Source organism: Corythoichthys intestinalis, chromosome 10, assembly GCF_030265065.1.
Source record: "Corythoichthys intestinalis isolate RoL2023-P3 chromosome 10, ASM3026506v1, whole genome shotgun sequence".
In the NCBI taxonomy this organism is placed as follows: Eukaryota; Metazoa; Chordata; class Actinopteri; order Syngnathiformes; family Syngnathidae; genus Corythoichthys; species Corythoichthys intestinalis.
Window position 1 is genome coordinate 45,238,669 of NC_080404.1, and position 12,393 is coordinate 45,251,061.

The following is a 12,393-nucleotide window of genomic DNA, read 5'->3' on the forward strand; positions in this document are numbered from 1 at the left end:
CAATTTGGCAAAGTGCAGATGACGAGAAATGAGTCCATCAATCTGCCATTTAGCTACTCCTGTCATTATAGCTTTCTGGCACCGCCATCTGGGTGATGACGTCGGCAGAGTAACGATTTCAGCAGATTTAGAATTCAGCCTAATGGAGGAGGAGGATTCAGAACGAGGAAAATGCGACAGAGAGCAGCAAAATGTCATCATTGTTTTATCTCTTTACTTCAGTATTTTTACAGGATATTCTTTTCATCTAAGTATTTTCCCCAATGGCTAAATAGATAGGTCATGACAAATAACAGTCTTGTGCCAAATGGAATATGAAATATTTAAAATGCATTTATTCAGTGCTACAGGGTTAAATTACAGCATAATGGTCAAAACTGCCGACTTCTTAAACCTCCTGAACGGTATTTTATGCCACCGGAGTCAGTCGGCTCTTGTCATTTCCCTGCGGGGACTTGGGAGACAAGGAAAGAGTAGAAACAAAGATTGTGAGAGCTATGCTACATGATAACCTGAACCGAGTGGCTCTTCCAAGTCTCTTCCTCGCCTTTTGAAAACAAAAAAATCACACAAAACTACCCCGAGTCATGTCACACACGGCGGTGGGGGGCCTTCACCGATTGGCCAGCCCCTGGTGGCGTGCAAGTTTCAGCTCCTCATTGAACACCGAAAATAGCGCATTCTCAGCGGACAAATTGTCTGACGTCGGAGCGCGTGGCTGCTCGAGCCCAAGCCGAGGATAGTGCTCTCTTGGCGGCCACACAAACAGGGCCGAAAGGGGTGGAAGTCTCTACACAATCGAGAACCACAGACGAGAGCGCGTGGCTGCCCGAGCATGGAAGCTTATCTGCCGGTGACCATGGTGTGCGACAAGCTACCGGTCGTTGGCAGAGGGAGGCGCCCACTCCCTCCTTTTCGCTGGACAGGGAGCATTGTCACCCACAAAATGCAAGCCACCTCCGTATTAAAACATGTGGCATGATCCTAGTATTTGTCATAATTCAAACACATATCTTACTCACTTTCTTGTCCGTCCAATGAGCCCACAGTTGTCGGACTTTTTTTGCCCATTCTTCGCGATGAACAACCCAAAAAGGCTCGCACGTCTCTCCCTGGTGCAGCAACAAAGGCCTCAGGGCTGGCGTGATCGAAAAGTAAACGAGTTAATCAACAAAATCAGCTGAATCCGCAGTGCTTCTGCATAATATATAGTATTGGCTGTATTGTGAATATGACATTATATTCGCCTTCTTCGTCATTCCAGACTCTGGCCGGAAGTCAGACATTTTCATGGCGCGGGATTAAAAAAATTTAATAAATATATCGATTGCTTCCACACACATCCAAGCGGTCCATTTCATTCAGGAGCGTAAAATACCATGTGAAATACGAAATAAACATGCTTTTTACTGACATGGGCAATTTAAAATTTTTGTTTAAAAATACGAACAACTGAATCTTTCATGACTGTAGACTCATGTTTTAATGGCATAAATCTTTACAGTCATATGTTCCTTGAATACTGAACAATTTATCCATTCTCTAAATCGGCCTTTTATTTTTGTAGGTCATCTGGGTTTGTAATAACTGCCGAAAACAACAGGAGATACTGACCAAGCCAGGTGAATGGTTCACTGGTCCATCAGGAAAACCCACTGGTCTCGGTTCAGCAATCAGTGAGCCATCTGTGTGCCAAACCACTGGTGAGAAGAAGCTCCGATCCCAATCCCAAGCCCCTCCTGGTTCCACAACATCTCTAGACCCCAAACAAGCAATTGCACCTGGGAGTACAGCTGGAGCAGACATCCGATCACGAAGCGAACCGCCGAGAGACACGTACGTTTTGTAAGGAGCTTGCATTTAAAACTGAAAATAATGTCAAAATTCCCTTGAGAACCATTTAAAGTTTGAAGAGTGATAAACTGTTGTTTGTGTTGATAAGTCTTACTCCTGTTATATTAAAAATTGCATTAGATACATAATATATTTGACCAAATATTATGTGTATAATAATTAGCAGGACGATATGACAATACAGTATATATATCGTCAAACCGATAGTGTATTATGTACAGTGGGGCAAATAAGTATTTAGTCAACCACTAATTGTGCAAGTTCTCCCGCTTGAAAATATTAGAGAGGCCTGTAATTGTCAACATGGGTAAACCTCAACCAAGAGAGACAGATCGTGGGGAAAAAAACAAAACAAAACAGAAAATCACATTGTTTGATTTTTAAAGAATTTATTTACAAATCATGGTGGAAAATAAGTATTTAGTCAATACCAAAAGTTCATCTCAATACTTTTTCATGTACCCTTTGTTAGCAATAACGGAGGCCAAACGTTTTCTGTAACTCTTCACAAGCTTTTCACACACTGTTGCTGGTATTTTGGCCCATTGCTCCATGCAGATCTCCTCTAGAGCAGTGATATTTTGGGGCTGTCGTTGGGCAACACGGACTTTCAACTACCTCAACAGATTTTCTATGGGGCTGAGATCTGGAGACTGGCTAGGCCACTCCAGGACCTTGAAATGCTTCTTACGAAGCCACTCCTTTGTTGCCCTGGCTGTGTGTTTGGGATCATTGTCATGCTGAAAGACCCAGCCACGATCAATTCCCTTGCTGATGGAAGGTGATTTTCACTCAAAATCTCTTGATACATGACCCCATTCATTCTTTCCTTTACACCGATCAGTCGTCCTGGTCCCTTTGCAGAAAAACAGCCCCAAAGCATGATGTTTCCATGTTCCCATGCTTCACAGTGGGTATGGTGTTCTTCAGATGCAATTCAGTGTTCTTTCTCCTCCAAACACGGGAACCTGTGTTTCCACCAAAAATTTCTATTTTGGTTTCATCTGACCATAACACATTCTCCCAGTCCTCTTCTGGATCATCCAAATGTTCTCTAGTGAACCGCAGATGGGTCTGGATGTGTACTTTCTTCAGCAGGGGGACATGTCTGGCAGTGCAGGATTTGAGTCCCTGGCGGTGCATTGTGTTACTGATATTAGCCTTTGTTACTGTGGTCCCAGCTCTCTGTAGTCATTCACTAGGTCCCCCCGTGTGGTTCTGGGATTTTTGCCCACCGTTCTTGTTATCATTTTGACGCCACTGGGTGAGATCTTGCATGGAGCCGCAGATCGAGGGAGATTATCAGTGGTCTTGTATGTCTTCCATTTTCTGATAATTGCTCCCACAGTTGATTTCTTTACACCAAGCCTTTTACCTATTGCAGATTAAGTCTTCCCAGCCTGGTGCAGGTCTACAATTTTGTATCTGGTGTCCTTCGACAGCTTTTTGGTCTTGGCCATAGTGAAGTTTGGAGTGTGACTGACTGAGGTTGTGGACAGGTGTCTTTTATACCGATGAGTTAAAACAGGTGCCATTAATACAGGAAACGAGTGGAGCCTCGTTAGATCTCTTTAGAAGAAGTTAGACCTTTTTGACAGCCAGAAATCTTGCTTGTTTGTAGATGACCAAATACTTATTTTCCACTCTAATTTGGAAGTACATTCTTAAACATCAAACTATGTGATTTTCTGTATTTTTATCCACATTCTGTGTCTCATGGTTGAGGTTTACCCATGTTGACAATTACAGGCCTCTCTAATCTTTTCAATTAGGAGAACTTGCACAATTGGTGGTTGACTAAATACTTATTTGCCCCACTGTATCATCATACGTTTATTCTTTCGTAACTGTATTCATCCCTACAGTTCTGATTCTTCTCAAATCAATGACGCGAAACTGCCATTAGCCAATAATAAAGATAATAAACACGTAATTTTAATGTTAATGCTTTTATTCTCTTGATGTCCCTCTCATATTGATTCCACTAGGAGAAATGGAAGAGGTAGTGGAGCAGAGCGGAGGTCAGGTAATCCTATGTTGCAAACCCAGGTTTCCATGGATCGAGACCTCCGAGGTGAATCCAGGGAGCACAGGGAAAGCCGGCGGCTCACAAAAGGACGTTCTTTGGATATTGATCCAGTGGGAGGTAATGGTGAGCTGAAACGGACACAAGAGGGGGGCCCTCAACACATGGGCCAAAGTAGTGGCCCTCTTCGTCAAACAGGGAAAGTCCCTCCTGGAGGCCGAGGCCATCCTGTTCCAGTACAAGGCTGTCCAACAGGGATTATTTGCGATGGTGTAGTATGTGGACAAAGAACTGCCGGTGGACTGTGCGAGCACACACTCGTGCAACAAGACCGCCCCTCTCAACTCAGAGAACTTCAGAGTTCAGGACCTGGATCAGTTCCTGGACAGGGGCCTGTAGTAAGACGAACCAAAAGGAACAAGGCTGACAGCATGCTACGCAATGACTCACTCAGCTCAGATCAATCGGAATCTTTGCGTCCTCCACCACCTAGACCCTACAAAACGAAGCGAGGGTTGGGGGCTGGAGGCAAGAGGCAGACCAGTGTCAGCAGCTCAGAGGAAGAGGGTGGTACTACACCTGAATACAGCAGTTGTGAAGATGCTGAGATCGAAAGTGTTAGCGAGAGAGGTGAGACCTTTTTTTTTTAATCTGTCCTATCGTTCCCTCCATCACATAAACTGTCTGAGCCTAAGTGATGTCACCTGCCATGTGAATGTGACGTCAAGAAGCGTGAGGTTTGTTATTGAAAGGATGATCAAACATATACAGTTTTGGTCTATCTCTGCCACAAACATTGATGCTTGCTACTGTTTAGCTGGCAATTGGTGTGTTAACTTTGGGTCATACCAGAATATATGTTTTTAAATTTGTGTTAGCAAGAGCTTCCTTTTCATGTACTGTCCTGTACATTATGTGTTCCTCATCTAGGGTTGACAATAGCTGGGGGATAGGTCTGGACTATGACATTAAAGGAAAGAGATTACTTTAAAATTTAAACTGCCTGAGGAAATACAGTATAGTTTCTGTGAATTCTACTGCACTATGTATCAAGGTAGTAGCTTTACTGCTTAACAGCTGTTTAATGTTGAAAAGAGCAAAATCACAACCGCACGACTCAGAAATACAGTTAAAGTAGCTACCTGTAACATTGCTATTGCCCAGCACTGCTTGTAATTAAGCCTATCGCGATTAGCAATAAGTCAAATTATCGCACGGTAAATAAAAATGAGGATGGTAATTTTCCCGGCTGCAATTTATCGCTGCGTGTGTGCTGCGTGCACTCGGCACACGTGCGTGTTGATTGAATATGAGACTCCAGTAGCTTTCACAGATGTTTATTGGCCATAGACACGCTGTAGAATTAATGTTCAGACATACAAACTAAGGAAACACCTCTGTATTAAACATTGTAAAACGTTAGCATTGCTACATTGAGGCCAATGGAAAAAAAAAAAAAATACTAACCACTTTAGCCTGCTATAAAACATTAGCAGTCTACTCCACAATGCAAAATTGCGGTTAAAAGGTGACACTTCAAACATGAAAACTCGCTGGATTGAAGAATTTGCAAGCGGCGCAAACAACAACAACAAAAAATCTACTACTGATACCACATGCATGACGAAAGCGAAGTGCACTTTGTTCTTCTTTCTTTTTACTAAGTGTAAAGTTTACGGTTAGTGGCTTAGCAAACATACTTCCAGTGGACATTTCAAAATAAAAGCACCTCATGTTCAGATTTCTGGAGGCAATCGCATATACTTCAGATTCTACACTAAGAATAAATTTAAAATGACACCATAGGCGGAGTTTGACTTTTGGGGCGGGGGGGGGGGGGGGGGGGGGGGGCACAACATGTTGATCACCCCGAAACGCAGTGTCAGCAATAAAATTAACTTACAAGAATATTTCTAAAAATAAGTTGACAATAAGCATTTTTTGTTTCCCCATCATTCTTTAGGGGAATTCTAAATCAGGCTGCTTAGGCAATACTTTTTGCCAAGATCGTTATCCATTGAATATAGCACACCTGCCGGTGTCGTGCTAATGTAGTTACCCCAGTCAAAAATGATATCCCCTAGGTGGGATAAATATTTTGAAGCAAAAAATTAGTTGTTTCAAAAAAAATATTTTCAAAAAGAAAAATCAATTAAAAAAGAAAAATTTCAATCATAAAAAAAGTCTTTGAATACGAACAAATATTTGAGATTGAAAAATTTGCATTTGAACACTTAATTTTTCATTGAAAAAGTTGCCTTTGATTAAAGAAATCCTTTTTGTGTTTGGGCCATATTATTGGTTGGACATTTGTGTCTAAATCATTCAATCCCCCCAAAATGTTGCCTCAATCAAAAAAAAAAAAAAATCATTTGAAAAATAAAATTGCCCTCCTATTTTTTTTTGAAAATTATATGCAAAGCAAATGACCATCTAAGTTGCTAGTCACATGATCTTTCCGAAAAATAATTTTCACCAATTATAAAAATATATATTTTTTTTCATTTCATTCATTTTTGTTGCAGTTTTCTTGCTTTACAACATATATACATATAGGAAAGACAATTACATCCAATGACACTTTTCAGCCACCAGGCCCCCCATAAAATGACACCCATTATGAAAAATCTGATTGGCAAAGATAATATGATGTAATAATTGATAATAATTTGGCTTCAAATTTGTTGCATGCAGACTTTGCAGGACAATATGACAGTCATTTTGGTTAAAATGAACACTTTTAATGGGCTCTAATTTGTAGACAACAAAAATGACATTGGGTTTCTTACCTACAGTATTTCATATTCTGCACCTAACTAGCTTTAAAATGACTCATTATGCATTGTGTTTTTTTTAAATATTATAATATAATAATATAATACAATAATAATAATAATAATTAATTCAGTTTGTGTTTCATTTAAGAATAACTATTTATTGCATCTGAATCGGTGATTTATTAGGATGTATTGTCACTATATTTGCTGTATTGTCACTATATTCATGAAATGAAAAACAGGCAATAATATCGCATATCAGCAATAATTATGATACAATATATAACCTATTAAAATTTGTTATCAGGACAGGCCTACTCGTAATCCCATATTTTAAGGCTAAAGTACTGTTCAGTCTTATCTGCTCCCTTTTCACTCAGCTAGGGATCTGGCCTTCAATGATATTACAAAAAGAGAGCTTTTCTCTGTATATTTTTCTTGTACTATCCTGAAAACTAGTATGATGTGATTATTAATAGAATTTTCAATCTGCAGATGATTTTCAATGCAGCATTTGTTCTCTGTCAATCTTGTTTAGAATTGAACTGCAGCGCTTACAACCTTTGCTGGGTTTTATACACAATTCACGCCTAAGGCCAGAGCCAACAGCCCGACTGTCATTGTGACGAGTGTGCATGTTAACGAATGAGTGTTAGACTGTGCATGTTTTTGTGTCTAAATGCTTTGCTGAGTGTCATATTATATTGTTTTCAGCTTGACCCTAAGGGAATGTGTTAGTGGTGACAGTCGCACTGAGCGTGTACATGTATGTTTATGTTTGTGTGTTTGGGATGGGTCCGTTTGACCCCATTTGATTCTAGTGTTGACCTTGTGTGGCCTCACATAGCAAACTATGTCCTCAAGCCCTAGAAGACACGTCTGTTTACACTCTAACATTGTTATTTGCAAGTGGGGCGATGTCATATCACAGCTAGCCATTCTTTGGAACTAGAGCTTATTGTTTGGCATCAAACATCAATAGCACTACATGAAAACATTATGTTAATCATTTTATAATGCTTACAAGAATCTGAATTTTTGCTGCTCATATATCCAGACATTCTCTGCTCAGAGAAAGGCTGAAATTTAGGCATTAAATGTGTTGTATAAATCGGTTAAGGGCAGCCTTACATTACAAAATTAACTGGCCATTGAAATCTGTGGCATAACACACTACAGGATAACTGTTTAAGATTGCTTTGCTGGATAATTTAAACATGCCCACACTACAGGATTAAAGAAGAAATTTGGTTACTGCATACTAGAAAATTCTATCCAGATTGAGCTGGTCCCAAACATAATAATAATTAAGAAAAATTATAATGCTGTTTATTTACATTAGTGTCTGAAAACATCTGCAAATATCAATCATTGCATTCTGCGTTGCAGATGTCAAAGTTAAATTAGATACAATGCCAATCATGACATTGAGCAAGTGGACATTTAGTATGAGCTGTTTTTGACAGAGCAGGTTTTACTGTATACACTCCAGCATGACAGCAAGACACGGCTTCCTTTTTTAGCTTCAGACTGAGACAGGATCAATTATGAGATGTGGTTGCTGGCAGCCGATAGGAACGCGGGCTTTTAAATCATTTGGCTTTTTAGAATCATTGTGAGATCACAATGGAAACATTCATACACACTCAAATATGCTGCCAGCCTTGTATGCACAGTATAATATGTGCTATGTAAAAATCATCTTCTTAAACACCACCAGGTCAAACACCGAAAAGCAAATTTTGCCATACTAATTTGAAAAAAAAAAGTTCTAACAGTAAATACATATGTAATAGTACTATATAACAATATATATGACGGAAAACACAGACAAAGCTGAAAAAGGAGTTTCTGCTCTTGCACCACTCTTTAAAATAAACTGTTGTATTTTAAGCCAAAAGAACTGTTTTGTTTGATGGAACACTGTCTATATGCTGCCATAGCAGTTTCATGGCGCATTATGCCCCCCCGACTATTTTTAATTTGTCCATTTTACTCTGGAGACCCCCGTTTACAAACACTGCGCAACCGCTTTTGTTTCAACCCAGCCATAAAAAGAAGGTAATAATTATATTTATTATTTGAAATGTCTATCATTTTTGGCTTAGAATCATTAATTGATGTCTAATATTTAGTTAAAAAAATTATTTACTCTTTCACATTCACTTAAAAAAAATTACGTCACAATGAAAAAAAACGTGTCTGAAAATAGGTCACCGATATCTACCTCATAACTATTGCTTAATTGTACTTTTTTTTGTTACTGTCGCATTTTCCCTGATATTTTATATGATAAATAATTAATTCAAACAAAGATAAATTGAAAAAAAAAAAACATTTAAAAGGGTAAATATTTGAAAAAGAAAATCTCGACCACTCCTTGCTGCCTGTGACTTCTGCATCGCGACCCTTGTTATGATACCGTGTTTCACCCATAAAATCCCCACAAAGTCCGGTTGTGGCCATTCACAGCTGTGTCTTGATACTCGGTGATACATGCTATACAGTTTTTGGATTGAAACAAGGTAAGTACATGATAATATCGTTATAATCATGGTGTCTTAAATTATGCTCTCTCATGCTCTCACTTCGAGTTGTCGGAAAGCCACAAAAAGACATACATTGCAGTCGAACGCTAGCGCAAGAATTCTCGACACAGCAGGCTAACTGACTAGCATACTGTTCATTATCTTTTCAACCCTTATTGACGTTCGGATTGCTTATTTTGGGATGATATCGATGTATTAGATACATTAGATGCTTAAATCATAAAGCCTAGGTCATAGGCTTCAATGCTAAATACAATAAAATAGTGTTATGTACACACATTTATATGTTCCCTTCATGCATATGGAGCGTTTTATTCAGAGTATCTCGCATTCACATTCTCTAATCTTAAATGAAAATATATTTTAAAAGCCCACTGCAATAATTAAATAACTATGGTATTGGAATTTAACCCCTAAAATTCCCCTGAAAATGTTTTTTCTTTGCACAGATTTAAATCAGGCCAAATCAAATACTGTATGCAGTAAAGTTATAATTAACTATACAGCTAACTCCATGTTTAGCCATGTTTATTTACAGAATAAAACACAGGGCTAAATGAAATCTACATTTAGTCACACACCAATCTCCTTTAATAATATACATCCACCCACATGTATTAGTGCATGTATATTGATTATCAAATACTTGAATGGACAAAAGGGGATCATCTTGAAGTGTTCGTTATTTATTATGTACCAGGATGGGTGTCCAAAACCATTTTGTAAATGAGAAACAAAGTAAATTTCAAAGGTCTCAAAAATGTTTATATTTCGCTCACTTGATTTGACCTACTTTTAAGGTGTCAAAAATGTCCTCCTGTTCAAAAATTTTCTTCCCCCCCAGAAAGTACAGATATTAAGCTTTCCAATGATGTATCACGCATGCATATAGAACAATTTTGGAAATTTGGCCAAATTGGGGGTCTCAGAGCTGAACTTCAAGTCACCTGAGTGTCTTTCGCCACATATACATATAAGGATGTTAGTGCGGTACGATATGACAGTATTGTCAAAATGAGCTGAAACTTGCTATTGGCATGTTACATTTCACTACTGTATATCCAGGTCTTTTTATGACTGCAAACATAACATGTTCAACCAGGTGTCCCAAACACAGAATTACATTCATGCACGAGTTATGAAACTGAGTACTTGGTTTGCTTTAGGATTACATAATGTCACTGTAAAGTTGTCACAACCCATTTCCTCATCTGTGCCTGCTCCTAGGGATGCTTGACTCTGTTTTACCCTAATTTTACTTTATGTCATAACAATGGGGTTGAAGCTCTGCACACATTTCGTCAACGCCTCCCTGCACATGTGTAAAGAAGAGAGTGCAGCTTGAAGAAACCATGAACAACACTTTTATCATTGTCTGAAATATTGTATTGAATTTAAAAATAGTTTATTTGTCTTGTAGGTGACTGGGAGTGCTACCCTCATGACCCAACAGTGTGGCATGTAAGTATTTTACAACTGAATTGTATTTGTACAGAACTTTGCCAGCAATTGTAGCATCAACAAACACAGCTGTAACAAAGTTTCCGTTCATTTGCTGACAACCCTCCCACTTCAAATGGATCAGACGTCTATTACTGCCGATGAAAACCAATGCGATAGTTTACCGTAATTTTCGGACTATTAGGCGCGCCTGACTATAAGCCGCCACCCGCCAATTTTGACACAAAAATGGCATTTGTTCATAGATAAGCTGCACTGGACTAGAAGCTCCAGCTGTCCTCAGTGTATTATGTACACCAAAAGCTATTAACCGGTAATACTTTATTTTACAATAACATTATAAGTAGGGTTGGGCATCGTTTGAAATTGAACGATTCAGGTTCCAATTCCAATTCCACGTTTCGACGATTCCTGATTCCGATTCTTTTAAGAGGCAGGGTAAAAAAAAAAAAAATGCAGGGTCCAAAAAAATTGCATAGTTTATATTAAAGTCTTAACTTCTCGACGTTTTTGGAAATTAAATGAACTTCTCACAGGGCTAATTATAACTTGTATATAAATATCAGTCTTAAAACTCGAACAATTTTTTTCCACTCAGCAATCAGGGCATCGAAACAAGGAATCGAAATTTTAAAATTCGAACGATTCCGGGAGCATCGGAGTGTTAGAACCGGTTCCCATCGATGCTCGATGCCCGATGCCCAACCCTAATTATAAGACTGTCATAAGACTAAATGAACCACCATGAAGCTTTGAACCAACTGGCAGCAAAGCTTCATTGCTTCAAGAAGCTGCAATAGGCCATCACTGCTCCCTTGAGGTAGACAGTCAACCTCTGCTGCCACCTGCTGTCACCTGCTGTCAGTGCTGTTGTCGTCCAACATGCCTCCTAGCATGCATTGCAGCGCAACAGATGTAATAACGATCAAAATTCATGTTCTATGCTAATTATTTCTAATTATTTCCTTAGTTACTGTTCCAGTTGTTTCATTAATTTCTCGTCATGGTATTAAGTAACACTTTATCATCAACATCATGACATCATCCCCATGCTCACTGCCATGAGCATGAATAAATGATTATGACAGATATAATTTTGTGTCATCTAGCAAATTATTTCTCTTTTGAATGGATGCAAAAGATCCGAGCTGGACATAAATGGAGTTAGTGATACAATTTGCCGGATGACACATAATGACATATGCATTCATTAATGCCAATGATAGTGTCAAGGCATAATTATGATGGTCTTATGGCAGTCATATGGCGCCACTGTCAAATAAAGTGTTACCAAATATCATAGCTAGCAATTAATGAAACAACTGGAACAGTAACTGAAGAAATAATTAGCATAGAACATGAATTTTGATTGTTATTTATATCTGTAGCGCTGCAATGCATGCTGGGAGGCATGTTGGACGACAACACCGTGTTAGCTATTAACCCGATAAATCAACAAATAGGCCGCACTGGACTATAAGCCGCAGGATTCAAAATAAGGGAAAAAAGTAGCGGTTTTTTGTCTGAAAATTACGGTAAACACTTTCGCACAAGTCTAGCCAGTTGTATTTTTGTTGTTGTTGCAGCATCCTGTAACCTGGCAACCATCCAAGGAGGGTGACCATCTGATAGGCAGAATCACCCTCAGTAAGAGGAGCACAACCATGCCTAAAGAAGCTGGGGCTCTGCTGGGATTAAAGGTCAGAGTGGCCCTGGATAATCACAG

At 39.0% G+C, this 12,393-nt stretch overlaps 1 protein-coding gene across 23 annotated transcripts in view; it reads left to right on the forward strand.

Annotated features, from left to right (window-relative positions):
• The window catches only part of LOC130922780 (regulating synaptic membrane exocytosis protein 1-like), a 102,897-nt gene that overhangs the window by 34,563 nt on the left and 55,941 nt on the right, over positions 1–12,393 (forward strand). For 21 of the 23 annotated variants that reach the window (XM_057847804.1, XM_057847800.1, XM_057847803.1 and 18 more), the window contains 4 exons: positions 1,568–1,845; positions 3,843–4,510; positions 10,627–10,667; positions 12,254–12,367. In XM_057847804.1, the coding sequence (XP_057703787.1) occupies positions 1,568–1,845; positions 3,843–4,510; positions 10,627–10,667; positions 12,254–12,367 (1,101 nt within the window). The remainder of the gene's footprint in view (positions 1–1,567; positions 1,846–3,842; positions 4,511–10,626; positions 10,668–12,253; positions 12,368–12,393) is intronic. The other 2 variants (XM_057847801.1, XM_057847815.1) reach the window with 1 other exon arrangement.